The sequence below is a fragment of the Stenella coeruleoalba genome, assembly GCF_951394435.1.
Source record: "Stenella coeruleoalba genome assembly, chromosome: 9".
NCBI lineage: Eukaryota > Metazoa > Chordata > Mammalia > Artiodactyla > Delphinidae > Stenella > Stenella coeruleoalba.
The window spans coordinates 82310750-82333277 of NC_137155.1; the positions used below are offsets into that span (position 1 = coordinate 82310750).

At 50.8% G+C, this 22528-nt stretch overlaps 1 protein-coding gene across 1 annotated transcript; it reads left to right on the top strand.

Annotated features, from left to right (window-relative positions):
* The first annotated feature begins 755 nt into the window (after window positions 1–755).
* Window positions 756–21668, top strand: SMO (smoothened, frizzled class receptor). The gene is made up of 12 exons (XM_079932053.1): window positions 756–1580; window positions 12880–13085; window positions 13797–14006; window positions 14251–14423; window positions 14766–14985; window positions 15081–15204; window positions 16497–16589; window positions 17691–17799; window positions 18606–18791; window positions 19229–19377; window positions 19853–19987; window positions 20199–21668. The coding sequence occupies exons 1-12, from the start codon at window positions 1250–1252 to the stop codon at window positions 20609–20611; spliced, it is 2349 nt and encodes a 782-aa protein (XP_079788179.1). The 5' UTR covers window positions 756–1249; the 3' UTR covers window positions 20612–21668.
* The last annotated feature ends 860 nt before the right edge of the window (window positions 21669–22528 follow it).

The window sequence follows — 22528 nt, forward strand, 5'->3', positions numbered from 1 at the left end:
ATGACAAGCAAAGGAGTGAGAAAAGGCAAAATCAGCAGAGTAGGGAAGGAGAGCAGCATAAACTTCCTTGGCCAGACTGAGCAGCAAAGGGCCATCAAAGAGGGACTGGCCTCCTTTGGACATAACTAAAGACACACCAGGCCAGCTGTTGGCAACCGCAGTTCAGAGCTTCACACATTTGTAGCAATAAAGGCTTGATGTTGGCACTTTTGGCTTCCAGACACCTGCTCCCCGAGGTGACAGCAGTGGGGGGCAGCTGCCCTGAGTGACTCTGAGGTAGACTCTCACACAGGTCCTGAGCTGGAAGGACTCGGACGAGTGGGAAACCCAAACCCCGGTCTTCTCCATGGGGCCCTAGGACAAGATGAAAGATCTAACGCAAAGCAGAAAAGCCTGGCGGGTTGGGGAGCAGGGCGGGAAGTAACAGAGGCTTCAGGCACCCCCTGTCTCTCCCACCGTAAACCGGAGGAGTCCTCTCCCTGCAGGCGGCCGGGCTGAACGATCCTCAGGCCAATCAAGGTGCCTGCTGAGTCTTGTGGCAACTACTGGCCACGATTTCCACCCATCTCTTGACCCGAGGCAGTGGCGGGGTCACCAGAGCCCCTGGTCCGGGCCTCTCCGGGCGCCCGGGACGCTGAAGCTCGAGCTCCTCCTCTTCCCTCCCTCGGCCAGTCCCTCCCCCAGCCGTAGAAGAAGGGGGGGCCGGGCTTGGCCCGGCGAGGCCCGTGCATTCCAGAGAGCCGAGCGAGCTAGAGCAACAAAGGAGCCGGGTAGTTGGCGGGGAGAGTCCCGGGGCTGCGGCACAGTGCAGCCAAGTGGGCGTCTGGGCCGTAGGCTGGCGCGAGGGTGGAGCCGGGAACCTAGTCCAGCACTCCCGGCCCGCGCCTGGCCTCCATCGCGGGGCCGGGAGGTGGTTTTAATGGTGGGAGAAGGAATGGGGCTAGAGATTGGGGGCCCAGGGGGCTCCCGCAGCTGAAGATAACTAGGATTGCCAGGGGAAGGGGTAGAGAGTTGTGCATCCCGGCCCGAGCCTCCACCGCCCAACATGGGCCCCGGGTTCCAAAGTTTGCGAAGTTGGGCGCCTAGGGCCCGCGGCGCGCAGAGCGTCCGGGGGGGCCCGGCACCGGACTCGCGGGGCGCACTGGTCGCCTGAGCTGCCCCCGAGGCCCCAAGGGTTGCGCGTGTGGCCTGGGGGCTCCGGAGAGCGGGCGGGGGCTCCAGGGCTTCTGCTGAGTTGGCGGGTTTGGCCATGGCCGCTGACCGCCTCGCACGGGGGCCGGCGCTCCTGCTCCTGGGGCTGTTGCTGCTGCTGCTGCTGGGGGGCCCGGGCCGGGGGGCGGCCTTGAGCGGGAACGCGACCCGGCCTGGGCCGCGGAGCGCGGGCGGGAGCGCGAGAAGGAGCGCGGCCGTGACCGGCCCTCCGCCGCTGCTGAGCCACTGCGGCCGGGCCGCCCCCTGCGAGCCACTGCGCTACAACGTGTGTCTGGGCTCGGCGCTGCCCTACGGGGCCACCTCCACTCTGCTGGCCGGGGACTCGGACTCCCAGGAGGAAGCGCACGGCAAGCTGGTGCTCTGGTCGGGTAAGCGCGCGGGAGCCGGAGCGGGGGCTGTGGTGATGGGATGCGGGGATTCTCGGAAAGAATAGGCTCAAGACTGAGCTTTTGAGAGGGCGGGAGCAGCGCCCGGGAGAGTTGCAAGAACGGATTCTGAAACTTTGGGGGCAGGCTGTATGCAGGATGGGACCGTCGGTGATGAGGCGGGAGGGCGAGGAAGTTGAGGAAGCGGATCACAAAGGCCTGAGCAGGGTGGGTTTGCAAAGGAAAAGGGGGAATGAGGGGCCCAAGAGCGAGGGGGATGGTGGCTCTAAGCCACAGTAAAGGACTTTTTTTTTTTTTTTTAAGAAAAGGAGATGCTCCACGTAGGTGCCACTATGGAAGCGGGGTCCTCGGGAATTCAAGGAGGTGTTTAGACCTTGGAGAAGAAACTGGGAAATCGAATTGGCAGGAAAAAGGGAAGATGGGGGTAGAAGATTTAGGCATTGAGGGAGAGGGTGGGGGAAAGAACTGAGTGAAATTTGTGAAGGGTAAGAAACCCCTGGTGATAAGTAATTAAAAGGTAACCAGAAAGTTCCAGAAATCTTGTTTTGGGAGACAGAAGTCCAGTGATCGTGTCTTGCTTTGACAGGAGATTTCAGTTTCCTCATCTGAAAAATGGGGACTCGGTTCCTTGTCTGAGGTTGTGAAGGAATGAGACTATTCTAATGATCATTTGTGGGTTCCTTGGAAGTTTGGACCCTCAGGCTGGTCTGGGCTGAGGAAGGACACTTAAGTGTGGGATGTCTAGAGCCCCCTGGATACTTTCATGGTGGTCTGAGGTCCCAGAACCCTCACCTCATGGTGAGATTATGACCCAGCCTGAAAAAATGCAGACTGAACCCAAGCAGGTCCTTCTTTAGCAGTGTGGAGTGGATTAGCTCCCCACCTGTCACTCTTCTGGGCTGGGAACCTAAAGAGAAGGGGAGGGAACTGGCCTTGCCACCCCTTGCTTGTAGCTAGGGTGACTCCAAAATTGTCCTTGAAGAAACAGGAAATAAAATCAAAAGGCAGGAGCAGACCTGGCAACCCTCAGTCTTTTGATAGGCCTTGGATGCCCCACATCTCAGTTCTGCCCCAGGGATGGGTAAGGATCCTGATAGGGGAGTGTTTGTAGGCTGCCTGTCATTGTCAGGTTGGCCACTAGAGTTCTCAGAGTCTTTGCCGGATGTTGGACAAAGTCATGTCATTCCTGGCTTGGTACAGATGCCAGAGGAAGAACCTGGAGGATGGTACCCATGGTGGAGCCACATCCTTTGTGGGTATCAGGTTCTAAAGTCAACATGTAGGCAGAAACCATGTGTAATCAACAGTAGCTTTGAAAAATCCATAAATGGCCACAACATAAGGTCTATGTGATTTTGCATACATACTCTTTTATGGTAATATGTTTGTATGAATGTGCAACATATAGTAATGTACAATATATAAGAAGGGGCATACATAGAAAATATAATTTTACTTTTTAAAATTACATAAATGCAAAAGAGCAGAAGAGGGAAAGGATTTTTAAAAATACACAAAAGAAAGGTATAAACAAGGTTTCTTTGAGTTTAGGAGCCAGCTGTATGGAAAATCTAAATGTCTCAGCACTAGGACTTCCCTGGTGGCGCAGTGGTTAAGAAATCCGCCTGCCAATGCACGGGACACGGGTTCGAGCCCTGGTCTGGGAAGATCCCACATGCCGCAGAGCAGCTAAGCCTGTGAGCCACAACTACTGAGCCTGTGCTCTAGAGCCCGTGAACCACAACTGCTGAGCCTACGTGCCACCACTACTGAAGCCCGCACACCTAGAGCCCGTACTCCGCCACAAGAGAAGATACCTCAAATGAGAAGCCTGCGCACTGCAGCGAAGAGTAGCCCCTGCTCGCTGCAACTAGAGAAACCCTGCGTGCAGCAACGAAGACCCAATGCAACCAATAAATAAATATTCCTGTTAAAAAAAAAAAAAAGTCTCGGCACTAGAATCTCACCCAGTTCTGAGTTGTTCACACTATGAGAGAATATGTGTTCATTCTGTCTCTCTCTTTTTATTTATTTATTTTGCAGGGGCCCATGGTCGAATTCTCCTAAATTAAGTGCATGTGTGATGCTGCCCTTCTGTAGTTTCCATCAAATCAGGCAGAAAGGGTATGAACCTCTCTCCAGCCCATACTCCTGAGAGCAGCTGCTGAGCAGGCAGAAGTGGTTTTGGCAGGAAAGTTGAGGAGTCAGAACCATCCGCTGGCTGTGTGGGTTCGAACCTCACTAGCTGTGGCTCTGGTGGGGCAGGGTCCTGCAGGGGTGCCGGCCCTGAACCCTGGTCCTTAGTTCATTCTGAGCTCTTCTCTGCTGCCACCCTTCATCCCTCAGCTCAGTCCCATTCCCATATGTGTTCTGGGTGTTCTTTTTCTGCGTCTGGTCTTTCTGCTGGATGTTTTATATGAAGTAGGGCCAGAAGCAGGAGTTGGTGCCAGCTGGGTCAGTGGGTGGGTAGTGAACTGGAGCCGAGTGTGAGAATCACAGACAAGCCTTCTGCTGGGGGGTTCTGGCTAGTGATTTTTCCTGGCCTGAGCTGGTGGTCTTGATTTGGCTTTGGACGTGGTCAGTGTCATCTGGCCCTTGGAGGTGTTTTTGTGGGTGAAGATGATTTAGGTTGTCTTCATCTGTAAACTTTTGAAAGTAGAGACTTCTTTACTTTTTTAAAAGTCTCAGAGTTCTGAGTACACAGCTGTCCACGTTCAGTTAGGTGTCGGGTGCTTGCTATATGTCATTCTGGGTCAGGTTCTGGGGCAGATAAAGGCAAAGAATACCGAAAAAAAAAATAGACAAAGAATTCAGACAGGATCCGAAGACAGATAATTAAACAGGCTTTAGCAACACCTCTGAGAGGTATTGTGACCAGGTGGGATGCTGAATGAACACAAAGGACTCTGGGGCGCAAGGGAAGACCCCCAGAGGAACTGACATTTAACCCACAACCTGAGAAATAAGTAGGAATTACTGGGGCCAAGGAAGATTTGGGTGGGAAGGATAGGAGGAGGGGATAGCATGCACAAGGGTGTAGAGGTGAGAGGGCTTGGTACTTTTAAGGAAGTATAAAAATTTCAGCAGAGCTGGATCAAAGCATTTGAGGGATAGGATTATAAGAGATAAGACCTAGAGAATTAGAAAATAAAGGGATTCATACCCCATATTAGGAAATTTGGTTGTTTTCCAGAAGATAGTATGGAGCCACTGAAGGCTTTTAAGCAAGAGAGAGATGTAATCATGTTTGCATTTTAGACCGATCTCCTTGACTACTGTGTGAAGAAGCCACAGGAGAAGGGAAATCCTGGAGCCTGTTTGCTTGTTTAGCAGATGGTTGAAGTAGTCCAGCTGAGAGATGATGGCGGTCAGGACTGGAGTAACAGCTTGGAGGAAGTGGTCAGATCCCGGAGCTTCAGAGGTAGAACCGATGGGACTTGCTGATGAGAGAGCTGGAGGACCCAGGTTTTAGGCTTGGATGGAAGGTGGTATCATTCCCTTTCGCTAAGCTGGAGAATGCTAGAGAAGGAGGAGGTTTAGGAAGAAAGTATGGGCCATGTGAATTAGAGGCCTTCATTGGAAGGTCTATGTGGAGGTTCCCAGCAGATCTGGAATAAGAGTTGCTGAAGAGAGGTACCCACTATGAGCTTCCTCAGCCTAGATTGCTGAGCCTTTGGAAGGATGCCATCAAGTGAGGAAGTCTGCAGCTGAGGTTGGGCCAATTTCTAGGTTTATATAGAACTCAGGTCTGTCTCTCCTATATCTTTCCACTCTCTCGACTTGGGCTTCTTCGGGCACTCAGCATCTTTCCCCAGGATAGCTTGAAATGTCTCCTCTCAGGCATTCCAAGCTGCCCAGACAAACATACTATCCAGGCCATGGTCCACCTTCAGCCAAATCTGGTTGGTTTGGTAAATGGGGCAAGAAAGCAGAGAGACCTGCGGCTGGCAAGAGAAACAGGTCCCTGAGAGCCAGCACGTAGCCTCTTTGACGAATGCTGTGCTGTGTGTGCGCACAGGGGTGTGCAGCCCTGTCATCCAGCCGGGGGCAGCCAGTGGGAAAGAGCTGGAGAAGCTGGGAGGAGTTTCTCATTTGCCTCCCAGACACTTAGATGAGAGACTGAGAGGAGGTCTGTTGTTGGTGATGGTAGGTTGTTTGCAGGGGCAGATCAGGAAGAATTTCCTTAGAGCCGTTCTCAAACCTGGCTGATGATCAGAATCATTCTAAAAGTTACATTTTTAGAAAGTATAAAAATACAGAGAAATACCCATGGGCCCAAGTTTTCATTTTTGCATCAGATTGTTAAGTTTTTAATTGTGAAATGTAGCATGTATACAGAAGGCGAATAAGACACAGAGGTACTAAATAACAAATAATTATAAAGTGACACCTGAGTCAAGTGATGGTGGGGCCCCCCCAGGAGCTCCCTCTTTGTTTTTTCCAATCACATCCCCCTCCCTCCTCTTCTAGAAGTAACCAATGCCCTGATGTTTTTGATAATTGTTTCCTCTTTCCTCCATAGTTTTACCATCTAGTTTTGGAATCCCTAAACAGTGTATTTCAGTTTTGCATGTTTTTGAACTTCATACAAGTGGAATCATGCTGTGTGTATTCTTTTATGTCATTTCTTTTGCTCTACATTATTTTGTAAAATTCATCCATGTTGTTGCAGCTTATTTTTCATTGCTGAATAGTATTCCATTGTAGAATACATCACAATTTATTTATCTATTTTGCTGTTCTTAAACATTTTTTAAAAATATTTGTTCATTTATTTAGGCTGCGCCAGGTCTTAGTTGCGTCACGCAGGATCTCTTAATTACGGCACACGGGATCTCTTAATTGTGGCATGCATGTGGGATCTAGTTCCCTGACCAGGGCTCGAACCCAGGCCCCCTGCATTGGGAGTGTGGATTCTTACCCACTGGACCATCAGGGAAGCCCTACCACTTGTAGTTAACAATGTCCTGGAGGTGTCTGCTGAGCCCGTGCACCTAGAACCCATGCTCCACAACAAGAGAAGCCACCGCAGTGAGAAGCCTATGTACCACAATGAAGAGTAGCCCCTGCTCGCCGCAACTAGAGAAACCCCGCGTGCAGCAACGAAGACCCAACGCAGCCAAAAATAAAATAATATGGCCATTTAAAAAAAAAAAAAGAAGTGGTAATAGTAGCAGCACTGGGACCTCCTTGGAGGTCCCAGTGGTTAAGACTTCACCTTCCAGTGCAGGGGATGCGAGTTTGATCCCTGGTTGGAGAGCTAAGATCCCACATGCCTCGTGGCCAAAAAAACCAAAAACATAAAACAGAAGCAATATTGTAACAAATTCAATAAAGACTTAAAAAAAAGGTCCACATAAAAAAATATATTTTTAAAAATAGTAGCATCTTTCATCCTTGACATTTTCTTCATTCTAAAGAGAAAGCTTTTCTACCTTTCACCATTAAATATGATGTTTGGTGTAGGTCTCGTAGTTATAAATATTTTTATCAGATTAAGGAAATTCTCTTCTATTCCTAATTTGCCAATTATTATTTTTATCATGGATGGACACTGAATTTTATCAACTACTTTTTCTGTATCTATTGAGATGATCATATGATTTTTTTCTTCATTAATCTGTTAACATGGTAAATTGCATTGATAAAATTTTCTCTTTTTTAAAAATTTATTTATTTATTTTTGGCTGTGTTGGGTCTTTGTTACTACGCGCGGGCTCTCTCTAGTTGCAGTGAGCGGAGGCTACTCTTCATTAGGGTGTGTGAGGCTTCTCATTGTGGTGGCTTCACTTGTGGAGCACGGGCTCTAGGCGCATGGGCTTCAGTAGTTGTGGCACGTGGGTTCAGTAGTTGTGGCTCACGGGCTCTAGAGTGCCGGCTCAGTAGTTGCGGCGCACGGGCCTAGTTGCTCCGTGGCATGTGGGATCTTCCTGGAACAGGGCTCGAACCCATGTCCCCTGCATTAGCAGGTGGATTCTTAACCACTGCGCCACCAGGGAGGTCCTGATGAAATTTTCTAATGCTAAACCATTCTTGGAACAACAGTTTTCAACTTGACTGATCATCTGAATCACACATAAAAAAATTCGTTTTTAAAGTTTAAATTGTGGGGCTTCCCTGGTGGCGCCGTGGTTGAGAGTCTGCTTGCCGATGCAGGGGACACGGGTTCGTGCCCCGGTCCGGGAAGATCCCACATGCCACAGAGCGGCTGTGCCCGTGAGCCATGGCCGCTGAGCCTGCGCGTCCGGAGCCTGTGCTCCGCAACGGGAGAGGCCACAACAGTGAGAGGCCCGCGTACCGCAAAAAAAAAAAAAAAAAAAAAAAATTGTGGCAAATGTTATTTTTAAAGTGTATAAATGTAGAAAAATGCAGAGACTAATATAACACCTGTGTCTGTATTTTTTCTTTTTGTTTCATATTTTATTAAAGAAATAAAACAAGGGAAATCCCTGGCGGTCCAGTGGTTAAGACTTGCAGCCAAAAAAAAAAAAAAGACAGAAATAGAAAAAGAAAGAAAACGAAACAGATAAAGCTGATGTCCCCTTTCTTCTTGTTTCCAGTTTCATTCCCTTTTCTTCACTGCGGAGCTTCCTGCATCCCAGTAACTTGCATATTTATTTTTTAAGTTTAATTACTTTAATAAAGTAGGTAGTATACGAACATAGTACAAAATTCTAAAGTAGCAAAAGTTAAATCCTTCCACTTCTGTTTCCAGCTACCCATTTCCCTTCCCAGAGGCAACCACCAACACTGGTTTGTGTGTATTCTTTTTTTTTTTTTTTTTTTTTTTGTGGTACGCGGACCTCTCACTGTTGTGGCCTCTCCCGTTGCGGAGCACAGGCTCCAGACGCGCAGGCTCAGCGGCCATGGCTCACGGGCCCAGCTGCTCCGCAGCATGTGGGATCTTCCCGGACCGGGGCACGAACCCGTATCCCCTGAATCGGCAGGCGGACTCTCAACCACTGCGCCACCAGGGAAGCCCTTGTGTGTATTCTTTTATTGATATCTAACATATGTACAAATGTAGATGTGTCCTTATTCTTTTTTCCTCCCATAACCAGTACAGCTCTCCAGGCTGTTCTCCACTCAGCTGCACCCATTAAACAAGACATATTGGAGATTGTTCCATTTCATTGCAAATAATTCAACCCTGGATAGTGTGCTATTTAATATTGATGTGTGATATTTTATTTAGTGGGTCTACTATTGATGGATAAATATTAAGGACGTTTCTACTCTTGTTATTATAAACAGTACTGCAATGAATAATCTTATATACGATTTTTGTGAATGTGTGAAGTGGAATTGCTAGTATAACATTTTACAGCTAATGTCAAATAGTCTTCACAAATGTTAACTAATTTTTAGTCCTACTAAAAATATACAAAAGTGCCAGTTTCCCCCCGACTCTTGCCAGTACAGCATTTTCAAATGTTTTGATCTTTATCCTTCTAAAGGTTAAAAAGTTATATGTCATCGTAGTTTTATTTCACATTTAATGAGTGAGACTGAACATCTCTTTATGTTTTTAAAGGCCATTTGTATCTTCTGTTGTTTGTCATTTGCCCATTTTTCTATAGGATTATGAATTTCTTATTGATTTGGAAGAGCTTTATGCATGCAAGGAAAGTAATTCTTTACCTGTGATACGTATTGGAAATATATTTTCTCAGTGTGTTGCTTTTCTTATGATCTTGTTCGTTTTTTACCCTACTGAATTTTTCTATTTTTCTGAAGTCTTTTCTTTAAATCTTTTATTTCAAAACTTCTGAGTTTTGTGTCATACTTCAAAATGCATTCTCCACTCAAAGATTTAAAACAACATTTTCCACTTTTTCTTCTAGTACTCTGATTTCTTAAAATAATGTAGTTATTTTTGATTCATCTGGAATGTATTTTTATGTAAGAAATGGGGTAAGGGGCTTCCCTGGTGGCGCAATGGTTGAGAGTCCGCCTGCCGATGCAGGGGACACGGGTTCATGCCCCGGTCTGGGGGGTCCCACATGCCGCGGAGCAGCTGTGCCCGTGAGCCGTGGCTGCTGAGCCTGCGCGTCCGGAGCCTGTGCTCTGCGGCGGGAGAGGCCACATTGGTGAGAGGCTGGCGTACCGCAAAAAAAAAAAAAAAAAAGAAAGAAATGGGGTAAGGATTCAACTTATTTTTTCCCTCGATGCCTCCTCAGTTGTCTTTTAATATTTATTGAATAATCTATTTTTTCCTTGGGTGATTTATTTTTAAACTACAAAACAATATTTAAAATGAGATAAAAAGAAAAACAAATTACACGTTCAAAAAGCAGATAATCATCACAAATTCCAGAAAAATAACACAATGTTGTTTGTGTGTGAGTGTGTATGTGTGTTCTGGTTATTTATTGCTATATTACAGACCACTTCAAATCTTGGTGGCTTAAAACAAGAACATTCCTTTTGCCCATGAATCTGCAGTCTGGACAGCACTCAGCAGGGATGGCTTGGCTTTCACTGGGGTAACTGGAAAAGCTGGGAACTTGAAAAACCCAGCATTTCTTTCTCTTTCTTCTTTTGGTCCCAGGGCCTCTCTATGTGGTCTCTCCACCAGGCCTCTCCAGCAGGACAGCCTCGGGATAGTTGGTCTTATTTCATGGCAACTGGGATCCAAGGACAAGTGTTCCAAGAGAGACCCAGGCAAAAGCCAAATGGCTTCTTATTATTATCCAGGCTTGAAAGTCTGAGAACGTCACTTCCACCACATTTTATTGGTCGAGCAAGTCACTAAGGCCAGCCCATATTCCACAATATTTTTAAAAAATATTTATTTTTTAATTAATTTATTTTATTTTATTTTTGGCCGTGTTGGATCTTAGTTGCAGCACGCGGGATCTTCATTGCGGCGCGCAGGCTTCTCTTTAGTTTTGGCTCACGGGCTCCAGAGCACGTGGGCTCTGTAGTTTGCAGCACGCGGGATCTGTAGTTGAGGCGCTCAGGCTTAGTTGCCCCGCAGCATGTGGGATCTTAGTTCCCCGACCAGGGATCAAACCTGTGTCCTCTGCATTGGAAGGCGGATTCTTTTTTTAAAAAAATAAATTTATTTATTTATTTGTTTATTTATTTTTGGCTGTGCTGGGTCTTCACTGCTGCACGTGGACTTTCTCTAGTTGCAGCGAGCGGGGGCTACTCTTTGTTGCGGTGCGTGGGATTCTCATTGCAGTGGCTTCTCTTGTTGTGGAGGACGGGCTCTAGGCATGTGGGCTTCAGCAGTTGTGGTACGTGGGCTCAGTAGTTGTGGCTCACAGGCTCTAGAGCGCAGGCTGAGTAGTTGTGGCGCACAGGCTTAGTGGCCCCATGGCATGTGGGATCTTCCAGGACCAGGGGTGGAACCCGTGTCCCCTGCATTGGCAGGCAGATTCTTAACCACTGGACCATCAGGGAAGTCCCAGAAGGCGGACTCTTAACCACTGGACCATCAGGGAAGTCCTCACAATATTTTTATTAAGCATCTGCCTGTTGTTCCTCTAAAATACCTATTACTCGAGGGAGCCCGTCCGCATTTAAAATATATTGCTTAAACATCCAGTAAAATTCACTTTTTCTTTCTTGTCACAGTTCTATGAGTTTAGACAAACGCATAGAATTCTCGATGCAGCCACTACATACAAGATAGAGAACAGTCCCATCACCCCCAAAGGTTCCCTCGTGTTGCCCCTTAGTAGGCAGAGCCCTCTCCTACCCTAGCCCCTGGCAACCACTGCTGTGTCCTCCACCCACACCGTGTCAGCCAAAATCTTTGAGACTGAGTTCTCCATCTAGAGTGATAAAGGTCCCCCAGGTGATTCGGATTTGAGTCAGGTCTCAGAACCGTTGCCCAAGGGCATTGCTTCTTAAGTGACAGGAACTTGCTCTGCACCCTTGGAATAGGTTTTGTCTAGTGAGAGCTGTGAACGGTCAGAGGCCTCAGATTACTAATAGTAACAGCTAATGTCTCCTGAGTGCTTAGTACGTGACAGGTCTGGGCTAAGCACATTTGATGCATTATCTCACTCTACACCACAGTTCCACAAGGTAAGTCTATTCAATATTATCTCCATTTCACAGATGAGGAAACTGAGGCTAGAGATAGAGTAATTTGTCTAAGATCACACAGCCAGGAAATGATAGAGCCACGAATTGGACCCAGGCAGGCTAATTGCAGTGTCCATGCTCCTTATCCCTCTGCTATATTACCTTCCTCCCAAAAGAGCAGTTACCTGCTCACACCACCCCCAGCCTGGGCAGTTACCCACGTTGGCTCTCACATCCTCAGAAGCTTCTCCTAATATAACTTCTTGTTTGGGAAATAGGTGTTCCTGAAGCAGGGGTGATTCAGGAGGGGCGAAGGGGGTAGAATGCTGAGTGAGCCCAGCCACAGGGAGAGCAGGGTAGAGGCCTGGACTGGGGTAGGGGTGCTGGGAGACCTCCACCTGTTTCTTTCTGGCTGACAACATCTTTCCTCCCCGTGCACTGGACACAGCCTCCTCTGTTTCTCTCCATCTGATTTCCTGTTTCCTCCTCTGGCTTCGGAGTACCTGGCTCCCCTGACTACCTCTTCTTAAGCTCCAACCTGTTCTCTGTCTCACCTCAGCTTGGTAAGAGGAACAAGGGTCCTGGGGTCTGGGCAAGGGGAAGCACTTCCTGGTCCTGGTCCACGGGCCCTGTGAGGGTGGGTCCCACAACACTCCTTCCCTGTGGAATGTAGAAGGTTTTAACAATGTCCCTGAAAAAGTAAAAGGTAAATTGACCTGGGATTCTCAGCCAGAGGTGCTAACACTCCGTTAGCGGGGCATTTGGAAATGGGGGCTGTTTCTTAAGAACTTTAATTGAATTGTAATATACACAGAGAAAAGTGCACAGTTTGATTTTCACAAAGTAAATCACCCATGAAACCAGAACCAGATCAAGAAATAGAACATCACCAGTGTCCCAGATGTCCCTCTTCAGGCCTCTTCCAATCCCCACCCTGGAGTGGGAGGGGTGAGGAGCATTTTCTGGCTGTCACCAGGACTTAGGGGTTCTCTTGGCATTTAGTGGGCAGGGTCTAGGGATGCCAGATGTCCTGCGGTACCTGGGACACTCCTGCAGCGCAAAGCACGGTCAAGCCTAAATGCCCTGCTGAGAAACGCCGTGCCTGGCCGTCCTGAGCAGTCATGGCCTGCAGCGTGGCAAAGAGAGATGCCTTAGACCCGGGGAACAGCGGTGCAGCTATGTCTGTGGGTCAGAGTGCTGAGGGGTCTTCACTGCAATGTGTCCACGCTGTCGCTACCCCCAGGCCTCCGGAACGCCCCCCGCTGCTGGGCAGTGATCCAGCCCCTGCTGTGTGCTGTGTACATGCCAAAGTGTGAGAACAACCGGGTGGAACTGCCCAGCCGCACCCTCTGCCAGGCCACCCGTGGCCCCTGTGCCATCGTGGAGAGGGAGCGGGGCTGGCCCGACTTTCTGCGCTGCACCCCCGACCACTTCCCCGAGGGCTGCCCGGTAAGTGCTCTGTGGGGCAGGGTCTGGGCTGGGCAGGACCAGGCACGGGACAGGGCCCAGCAGGGGCAGAGGAGCTCAGCGCCTTCTCTTCTGGGAGATCCCAAGTCTACAGCCATGGCGTCAGTGAGCCACAGGCCCAAACTGAAGCTCGCCGAGCTGAACCAGTCTATTAGGGATGATCTATTTATAAAAAGATTTTTGAGCACCCGCTCTGTTAGGTGATGGGGAGTTACAGGAGTCGTGAATGACAAACCTGTGCTCAGGAAGTTTACTGTGTATTTAGGGAGTCAAGGCTTGCACGTGTAAAACAGCTAAGAGACACCAAGACGGGGTGTGATCTAGTTCTGGGTGATGAAGGACAGCACATTAATAATGATGATGATGATGGTAGTAATACTAATTATTATTATTTATTACCTTCCACATACTATTGTAAACATCTTACATTTATTTATTCACTTAACCCTTAGACCACACCATGAAGTATTGCTATCCTATAGATCAGGAAACTGAGCTAGCAGAGAGGTCAAATAATTTGCCCCAGGCTGTGCAGTCACGAGGGGCAAGGCTAGGATTCAAATGCTGGAAGGTTGTCTGCGGAGCCTGTGCTCTTGGCCTCTCTGCCACGCTACCTTCACGCCTCTTATTAAACAAAAGGTCACCTGAGCCTACCGCTCCCCTATGCGCTTTCTCCTCTTCTCTCATTGCCAGAATGAGGTGCAGAACATCAAGTTCAACAGTTCGGGCCAATGTGAGGCTCCCTTGGTTCGGACTGACAACCCCAAGAGCTGGTACGAGGACGTGGAGGGCTGTGGGATCCAGTGCCAGAACCCGCTCTTCACCGAGGCCGAGCACCAGGACATGCACAGCTACATCGCGGCCTTCGGGGCTGTCACGGGCCTCTGCACTCTCTTCACCCTGGTCAGCGGGAGGCAGGCCCGTGGGTGGAGGGTCAGGGGGACGGCAGGGCCAAGGACCCTCAGGCAGCCTATAAAGTACGAAGGGAGCCGATTGTCACTGAGAGAGGCTGGGCTCTGGGAGAGTGGGACGGAGGACTTGGCAGGGGTCCTCAGGGAAGGGTGGCGATAAGAGGGGTCCGGGGGTTCAGATAAGGGCAGCAGAATAACCCTGACCTCACAGAATGGGCCCCACTTCTCTCTTCTAGGCCACATTTGTGGCTGACTGGCGGAATTCCAATCGTTACCCTGCTGTCATTCTCTTCTACGTCAACGCGTGTTTCTTCGTGGGCAGCATTGGCTGGCTGGCCCAGTTCATGGACGGCGCCCGCCGGGAGATCGTCTGCCGCGCTGATGGCACCATGAGGCTTGGGGAGCCCACGTAGGTGTCTTGCGGACCCAGAGGCGAGGGTGAGGGGAAGAGGCTGATGTGTGTTTTCCACAAAAGGGGCAGGTAGGTCTTGAAACGGAGAGTTCAGCATGGGATTCAGCTTTGCCTTGTTGCACCCAAGGTCTCCAGCATTAGAGCCTGGACTGTTTGCATCTGTTCAAAGGGGCATCTTCTGTATCCTCTTCACTTCTGACCTGAGCCTGGTCTCCAAGCCCTGACTGCTAGGGAAGTCCTCCAGACCTTAGAAGCCAGGGGACTGGGGACAGGGTGGAGAGACTTCGTAGAGGGAGTACAGAACGACGGCCCCAAATGACGCTCCACATGTCTGTGCAGCTCCAACGAGACCCTGTCCTGCGTCATCATCTTCGTCATCGTGTACTATGCCCTGATGGCCGGCGTCGTCTGGTTTGTGGTCCTCACCTATGCCTGGCACACCTCCTTCAAAGCCCTGGGGACCACCTACCAGCCTCTCTCGGGCAAGACCTCCTACTTCCACCTCCTCACCTGGTCGCTCCCCTTTGTCCTCACTGTGGCAATCCTCGCCGTGGCCCAGGTATAGTGACTGGTAGGGGGTGGGGATCTGAGTGGGGCGGACTTGGGTGAGGGAGACAGTGACTGACTCTGTCCCCCCACCCCTTCCTGCTCTAGGTGGATGGGGACTCTGTGAGCGGCATCTGTTTTGTGGGCTATAAGAACTACCGATACCGTGCTGGCTTCGTGCTGGCCCCAATCGGCCTGGTGCTCATTGTGGGAGGTTACTTCCTCATCCGAGGTGAGTGAGGACCGAGTCAGGACTGGTCGGGCAGCAAAATGTGCTGAGCATCTGCTCTGTGTAAGTAGGAGCCGGGAGCTGCCAGCTCCGCTGCCTTCGAGGTGGGACCTCAGCCGCCTCATGCAGGACCTTGGTGCAAAGGGGAAGGTGCCCATGGGCAGGCCGTGGTGCAGGCAGCACCTTTGTGTGGGTCAGAAAAATGCTCCCCTTACTCCAGCTTCGTGCCGGGGCTCATGGCTTGTTGAGTGGAGCTTGGGCTGGATTCCAGCCGCTGGTCAGCCCTGGCCAGATACCCTTGTGTGGTGAACACCCTGAGTAACCACCCTGTCCGCATGGGCCAACTGGGAGCCTTCAGTCATGTGCGTGCGCCCTGAATTTATACACATGCTTGGTCTTTGGAGCTTCATTTCTCCTTTCTGCTCGTAGTGCGAGTGCGCACGCACACACACACACACACACACAGAGTTTTCACAACATGCACAGATTCTCTGTTTCCTCACTTCCCTGTCTCAGTCTGCCACCTCCACACGAAGCCTCCGTATCTTAGCTCATTTTCGTTGAGTGTTCTTTGTAAACTTCAGTTTCCTCCCCCAGCGCCATCAGTCTTCTGTTCAGCCCACCTCGTTTCCCTCTCTTTGGCAGTGGCCAAGCCTCTGATTTACATTTTGTATCTGTGTGATCCTGTGTGGCTAGTGTGAGCCACTAGCCACGTGTGTTGAAACTAATGCAGACTGAGATGTGTCCTAAGTATGAAATACACACTGCACTTCAAAGACTCAGCACATACAGGAGTAAACTATCTCATGAACAATTTGTTATATGGATTACATGTTGAAATGATAATGTCATAAACAATGATTTACTGTTTATAAAATATATTGAAGTTAGCTTCATCTGTGTCCCTTTACTTTTTGAAGGTGGCTTCTAGGAAATTTGAGATTGTGAATGTGGTTCACGTTATATTTCTCTTGGACAGCACTGTCCTGGAGTCTCTTCTTAGGCCTTTTCCATCATAATAGCTTTGACCTGCTGCCTTACTTGGGGAGGCCGGCCCAGGACTGAGGCATCTTTCGTCTCCACTGACCGTCTGTGCCCTGCCCAAGTCTTTCCAGCCCGTGGCGCATCTGCCACCAGCTGTGCTCCAGTGTCTCCAGTTCCCCAAGCTTTAAATCAGCCCAGAAGTCATCAGACGTGGGACTCTAGGACCATGGGGCCCTCCCCTGCCATGCACCTATTCCTCCCAGGAGAGTGGCCTGGCCTCCACTAACGTGTGCCATCTCCCTTCTGTTCAGGAGTCATGACCCTGTTCTCCATCAAGAGCAACCACCCTGGGCTGCTGAGCGAGAAGGCAGCCAGCAAGATCAACGAGACCATGCTGCGCCTGGGTGAGTGCCATCCCAACACTACACCCTCTGGGGAAGAGTCTCGGAGGCTGAAGTACATTGTGGGGCAAGTTAGCAGCCAGGGAGGCAAGATAAGGCCGTGTGTGTGTGTGTGTGTGTGTGTGTGTGTGTGTGTGTGTGTGTTGGTGCTGATGGTAGTGGTGGTAGCAGCTGAAAAGAGAAGGTAGCAAAAAAAATAAATAAATAAGGAGAAGGTAGCTTCTTTCTCAGTTGGAAGAATTCAAGTTCATGTCTAGACTGCTTCCTCATGTCTACTTCCCTCCTGCTGGGACCCACCCAGAGTGGCCTTAAGCACCTCCAAAATCTTGTCTTATTTTGGAGAAAACAGTTCTTTTTAAAATTTTTTTATTGGAGTATACTTGAATTACAATGTTGTATTAATTTCTGGTGTACAGCAAAGTGATTCAGATATAGATATAGATATATTCTTTTCCATTATGGTTTATCACAGGATTTTTTTTTTAAGTTTTCATGTAATCTTTTTTTTTAAATTTCTTATTTATTTAATTAATTTTTTAATTTTTGGCTGCGTTGGGTCTTTGTTGCGGTGCGCGGGCTTCTCATCGCGGTGGCTTCTCTTATTGCGGAGCACGGACTCTAGGCTTCAGTAGTTGCGGCACTTGGGCTAAGTAGTTGTGGCTTGCAGGCTCTAGAGCGCAGGCTCAGTACTTGTGGTGCATGGGCTTAGTTGCTCTGCAGCGTGTGGGATCTTCCCGGACCAGGGATCGAACCCGTGTCCCTTGCATTGGCAGGCGGATTCTCAACCACTGCGCCACTAGGGAAGCCCCTATCACAGGATATTGATTATAGTTCCCTGTGCTATACACTAGGACCACGTTGTTTAATGTATTTTATGTATAGTAGTTTCTATCTGCTAATCCCAAACTCCTAATTTATCCCTCCCCTGCTTTCCCCTTTGGTAACCATAAGTTTGTAGAGAAAACAGCTCTTAAACTGAGCCCAGCACAAATTCACCCCAGACTCAGCTGTCTCTCAGGCCCAAGTGGGCGAACACCCTCTTCCCCACTGCTGCTTCCATACCTGGGATTGGTGACGCCCTGTCCCACCCCTGTCCCTCCGCAGGCATTTTTGGCTTCCTGGCCTTTGGCTTTGTGCTCATCACCTTCAGCTGCCACTTCTACGACTTCTTCAACCAGGCTGAGTGGGAGCGCAGCTTCCGGGACTACGTGCTGTGAGTGGGGGGCTGGAGGCTTGGGGGCAGCAGTGGTGGGAGCTGGAGACCCTCCTCTGCTGTCCAGCAGGGGTCTGCCAGGTCCCTGCCTCAGATGACAAGAGAAACTGCCCATCTTGCTCTGGGCGCTTAAGCTGATAGTTGTTCTGTAATTTGCAAACATGGCAGACAGCCCTCTGGGTCCCTGCCCAGCTCCACCCTTCCCTTTCACCCCCAAGGCTCTCTGGCTGGTATGTTTGTAACTGTTAAGCCATCGTGTGTTTTGGCTTCTCCAGCTGGCTCTTGCATTGGCCACAGAAGTCGCTTGCTATTTCTCATAGACTCTTCACAGAGCTTCTTGCAAATCCCTGCACAGAAGTAGTTACCTCTCTACCGTAGGTTAACAACCCATTAATGTTTTCTGGTTTTGCCTGTGCTTTTTTGTGTTACAATGAGGATGAATCTGAGAAGGTAACACATCTCAGCTGCTTAAAGAAGTGCAGTACCTACCGATACCAAGAATAGCAGTTAAAATGCTCATTAAAATCTGACTGCTTCCGACTCTTCCTTAAAGGCTCCAGCTTCCAGTGTGGGAAGCTTTACACCACACCGATGCCTATGTCCCTCCCCCAGAGATTTGATTTAATTGTCTGGGGTGTGGCCCAGACATCAGGAGTCATTAAAAGCTCCCAGGTGACTCTAATGATCACCCAGGATTGCACATCAGGGCTGTGGGCTTCCCTCTTTCTAAAGTGTTTGGATTGATCGTCTGGGCACCCACCCAGGAGACTTAGAAGGCCTCAACTGTGTCCTACCCCTCACCACAGGTGCCAGGCCAATGTGACCATCGGGCTGCCCACCAAGAAACCCATCCCCGACTGTGAGATCAAGAATCGCCCTAGCCTCCTGGTGGAGAAGATCAACCTATTTGCCATGTTTGGAACCGGCATTGCCATGAGCACCTGGGTCTGGACCAAGGCCACGCTGCTCATCTGGAGGCGCACCTGGTGCAGGTGGGGTCAGCAGCAGCCTGTCCTGACCCTGCTGCCTTGTTCTCTCAGCCTCGGCATTTGTTAGGCTTTGTCTGGTCTCAGGTGTCCCAGCACAGCCTTGAGCATGTGTGATTTCTAAGGGCCTGCCCTGAGCAGCCGAAAGCTGCCTTTTCTGCGGCTCACCACTGCCCCCTGGTGACACCTCCTGTCCATGGGAGGATGGGCCAAGGGCTGAGCCAGCTGCCGGTGTCTTCTAAGAGTGGAGTGATTTGAGAACGGAGCGCAGGAGCCCTGCGTTCTAGGCCCCCTTTTTGGCACAGAAGGCCTCTACCCCTCAGGGTCCTTGAGGCCGTCTGGAGGCTCCTTTCCTGGATGGAACTGATCCGCTGGTTTTTTGCAAGATTTGAGGGGAAGCAGCTGCCCCTCCATGCCGCTTCCCCCACCCTTTCTGCCCTCAGGTTGACGGGGCAGAGTGACGATGAGCCCAAACGGATCAAGAAGAGCAAGATGATCGCCAAGGCCTTCTCCAAGCGGCGCGAGCTGCTGCAGAACCCAGGCCAGGAGCTCTCCTTCAGCATGCACACTGTCTCCCACGACGGGCCTGTGGGTGAGCCTCCACCCCATTCCCACTTTCCTTCTAGGCTGGTGTGGCTTCATGGACTGCTTGGAAGGCTGTGAGGAATGGCTCCCTCCTCTCTCTCACACACTGGTTCTCCTCCAGTCCCCACCCTGCCCCCATCCCAGGCCACCCTCCCCTCTCTGTTCCTGCCCCTGGATCTTGCTTGCTGGTGCTTTGGTTCCAAAGGACTCATCTCCCTCGCCTTCAACCGTCTTCTCCAGCTGTTCTCCTTGGGCTACGGGAAGTTAGGTTCCAGGGACTGGATTTCTGGCCTCTCGTGAGGCCCCTCTCTTCAGACTGGGAATGGGTAGAGATTGCTGTGTTCACTAGGGTGGGCTTTCTGTGCTAAGTCGAGTGGGAGCCATGGGTTGGGGGATGGTGAATGATGCTAAATAAGGGAGGAGCGGTCATTGTGGGGGCCTGGGCAGTCATGGTACCTTATCCTTTCCTTCCATCCCCACAGCGGGTTTGGCCTTTGACCTCAATGAGCCCTCGGCCGATGTGTCCTCTGCCTGGGCCCAGCATGTCACCAAGATGGTGGCCCGGAGAGGAGCCATACTGCCCCAGGATGTGTCTGTCACCCCTGTGGCAACTCCAGGTATGGGGTTCCGGCTTCTGTAGGTGGGGGACGTAGAGGCTGGAGGTTCCTGGGACTGGAGTACCAGGGGCTGCCAGCAGGGGAGGGGGGGAAAAGCCTTGGAGGATCTAAAGTGTGGGTTCCTGAGCTAAAAGAGTAGGGTCCCGAGGAGAGAAGGCATGATGTGGACAGAGTTAGGGTCCCAGGCTCACGTTCTCTCTCCCACTGTCAGTACCCCCGGAGGAAAAAGCCAACCTGTGGCTGGTTGAGGCAGAGATCTCCCCAGAGCTGGAGAAGCGCCTGGGCCGGAGGAAGAAGCGGAGGAAGAGGAAGAAGGAGGTGTGCCCGCTGGTGTCGCCCCCTGAGCTCCACCACCCCGCCCCGGGCCCTGCCCCTGCCTCCAGTGCCGTCCCTCGACTGCCCCAGCTGCCCCAGCAGAAGTGCCTGGTGGCCGCGGGTGCCTGGGGAGCTGGGGAAACCTACCGACAGGGAGCCTGGACCCTGGTCTCCAACCCCTTCTGCCCAGAGCCCAGTGCCGCAGCCCCCATGGCCTGGGCGCAGGGCCGACGGCAGGGGCTGGGGCCCATTCACTCCCGCACCAACCTGATGGAGGCAGAACTCATGGACGCAGACTCGGACTTCTGAGCCTGGAGAGCAGGACCTGGGACAAGAAGGAGGAACAAATACCGTTCGGAGGCTCTTCTTCCTGCCTGAGAGTGCTTCTCCAGGGTCTCCTCTTCCCGAGAACCTGAGGGCCCAGTGCCCTCCCGGGAGAGTTCAGTATGTCTGGCTCACGGCAGCAGGACTGTGGGAAGGAGCCCTGACATCTCCACGGACAGGCCTTACCCGGGGCGGGGCCCTGGAGCTCAGGGTCCTTGTTTCTGCCCCACCTGGCTGGCAGCGTCAGTCTCCAGTGGGGGTCATGGGGTATGCAGAGCTCGTGGTGGGCAGTAAAGGTGCAGGCAGGGGTGATGGTACTCAGAGTGGGCTGTGGTGACCAGCAAGGCAGGCTGCCCTTTTCGGTGCCACTGGGTGCCCTTCCCTGGCACTCTCAGACCAAAAGTGTTGCTTGTGTCGTTAGCCCTTTGTCCATGGGAGGACAGAGCTCCTTTCCCCCTCTTCAGGGTGGTTGCGGGGCTGGGAGTGCTTACTCCCAAAGGGCCTGTAACCTTTCTTTATAAAAGTGTCCAGCTGGCTCCACTCCAGGCCACTAAGCCACCCTGGGTTTTCCTGCACCCTTCTTCCCCTTTCCCATTTCAGTTCAACCAGGCCAACCTCTTCCCGTTTCCTGTTTGTTGATTAGGAGCCAGCATCGCAGCATTGTCTGTCCTGCCCCCAAACCCCACCCCTTTGCTGCTGGGCTCCACCTCCAGGTGAGAGATCGGTTCAGCTATGGAGCCTGGCGTGGCATAGAAGCAGTGAGTGACGGGGAGCCTCTGGGCCTCCAAGAGATGCATGTTATCTTTTCCTGTATCTGTCCAGTGGGGGATGGATCCTCTGACTTGAGGGGCTCCCCTGGGAAGCTGCTGACACTTCAGCCAGGCAGAAAAGCTTCCTTCAACTTCCACAACCAGTGGGTGAAGAAGTTCCCACCTCCCATAACCCCCATCCGAGGCCCCAGTTTCGAGAACCAGACAAGCAGGAAGCCTTAGCAGCTGGCTGGGTTCCAGATCAGGGGGTAGGGATAGGGAGACAAAATATAAACAGTAAATAAAAGGTTTTTGTATAAACTCTTGATGTGCTTCTTTCCATAGGCCCCGTCTTGACCTGTTTACCTGGTGCTGATCTAATTTGTCTTCCACTTCCTCTGAAAGCTATTCTGAAAGGCCAAGAGCTTGGTGCTAATGAGGTCACAGCTGACAGATGTCAGGCTGATGTCAGCTTAATGTGCTGGCTGTCCTTCCTGGCCAGTTGGTTCTATATAAGGACAAAAGCTCTGGCCATAGCTGCCTCACTGGGCATTGATCATAAGACGAATGAGCAAAGAACATGCAGCTTGTCCCTGGAGTGATGAATGGAAGCAAGTGTCCCCCTGCTGGGGAGTGTCGATGGGCATGGCTCCTCATGGCAATCCTGGGCCCCCCTCTGGGGACCTCTTGCCTCAGCAAGGGATGTCTGTGGGACCAGGTGCGTTTGGATCCACAGATTCCTCCTTTGGGCAGTCAGAGGAATCCGGCTTCCCTGAGAGAAGGCTGCTAGCCTCACTTCCTCCAAAAAGATGTCAGTAGAAAACTGGAAACTAGGCTCAGGATCCTGTGGAAAGGAGATCTGTGTAGGAAAGGGGATGGTACCCACAGACAATTCAGAGGGTATTGTGGAATATTAACCATGCTTGTTTGGGGGCGTAGCTCAAGTGATGGGGACACAAGCAATTTGCCCAGAGCCAAATTCCAGGGGAAGAGGAAAGGGAACTAACACTGATCATCTTCTAGGTACTTTACATGTGTATAATGGTAATAATAATACTGCTAATAATGGCTAATTCTCACTCAATGCATGCTAGCTCTCTTCTAAGCCCTTCATATACCTAAGTGTATGAAGTGCATAAGGTGTATACATATA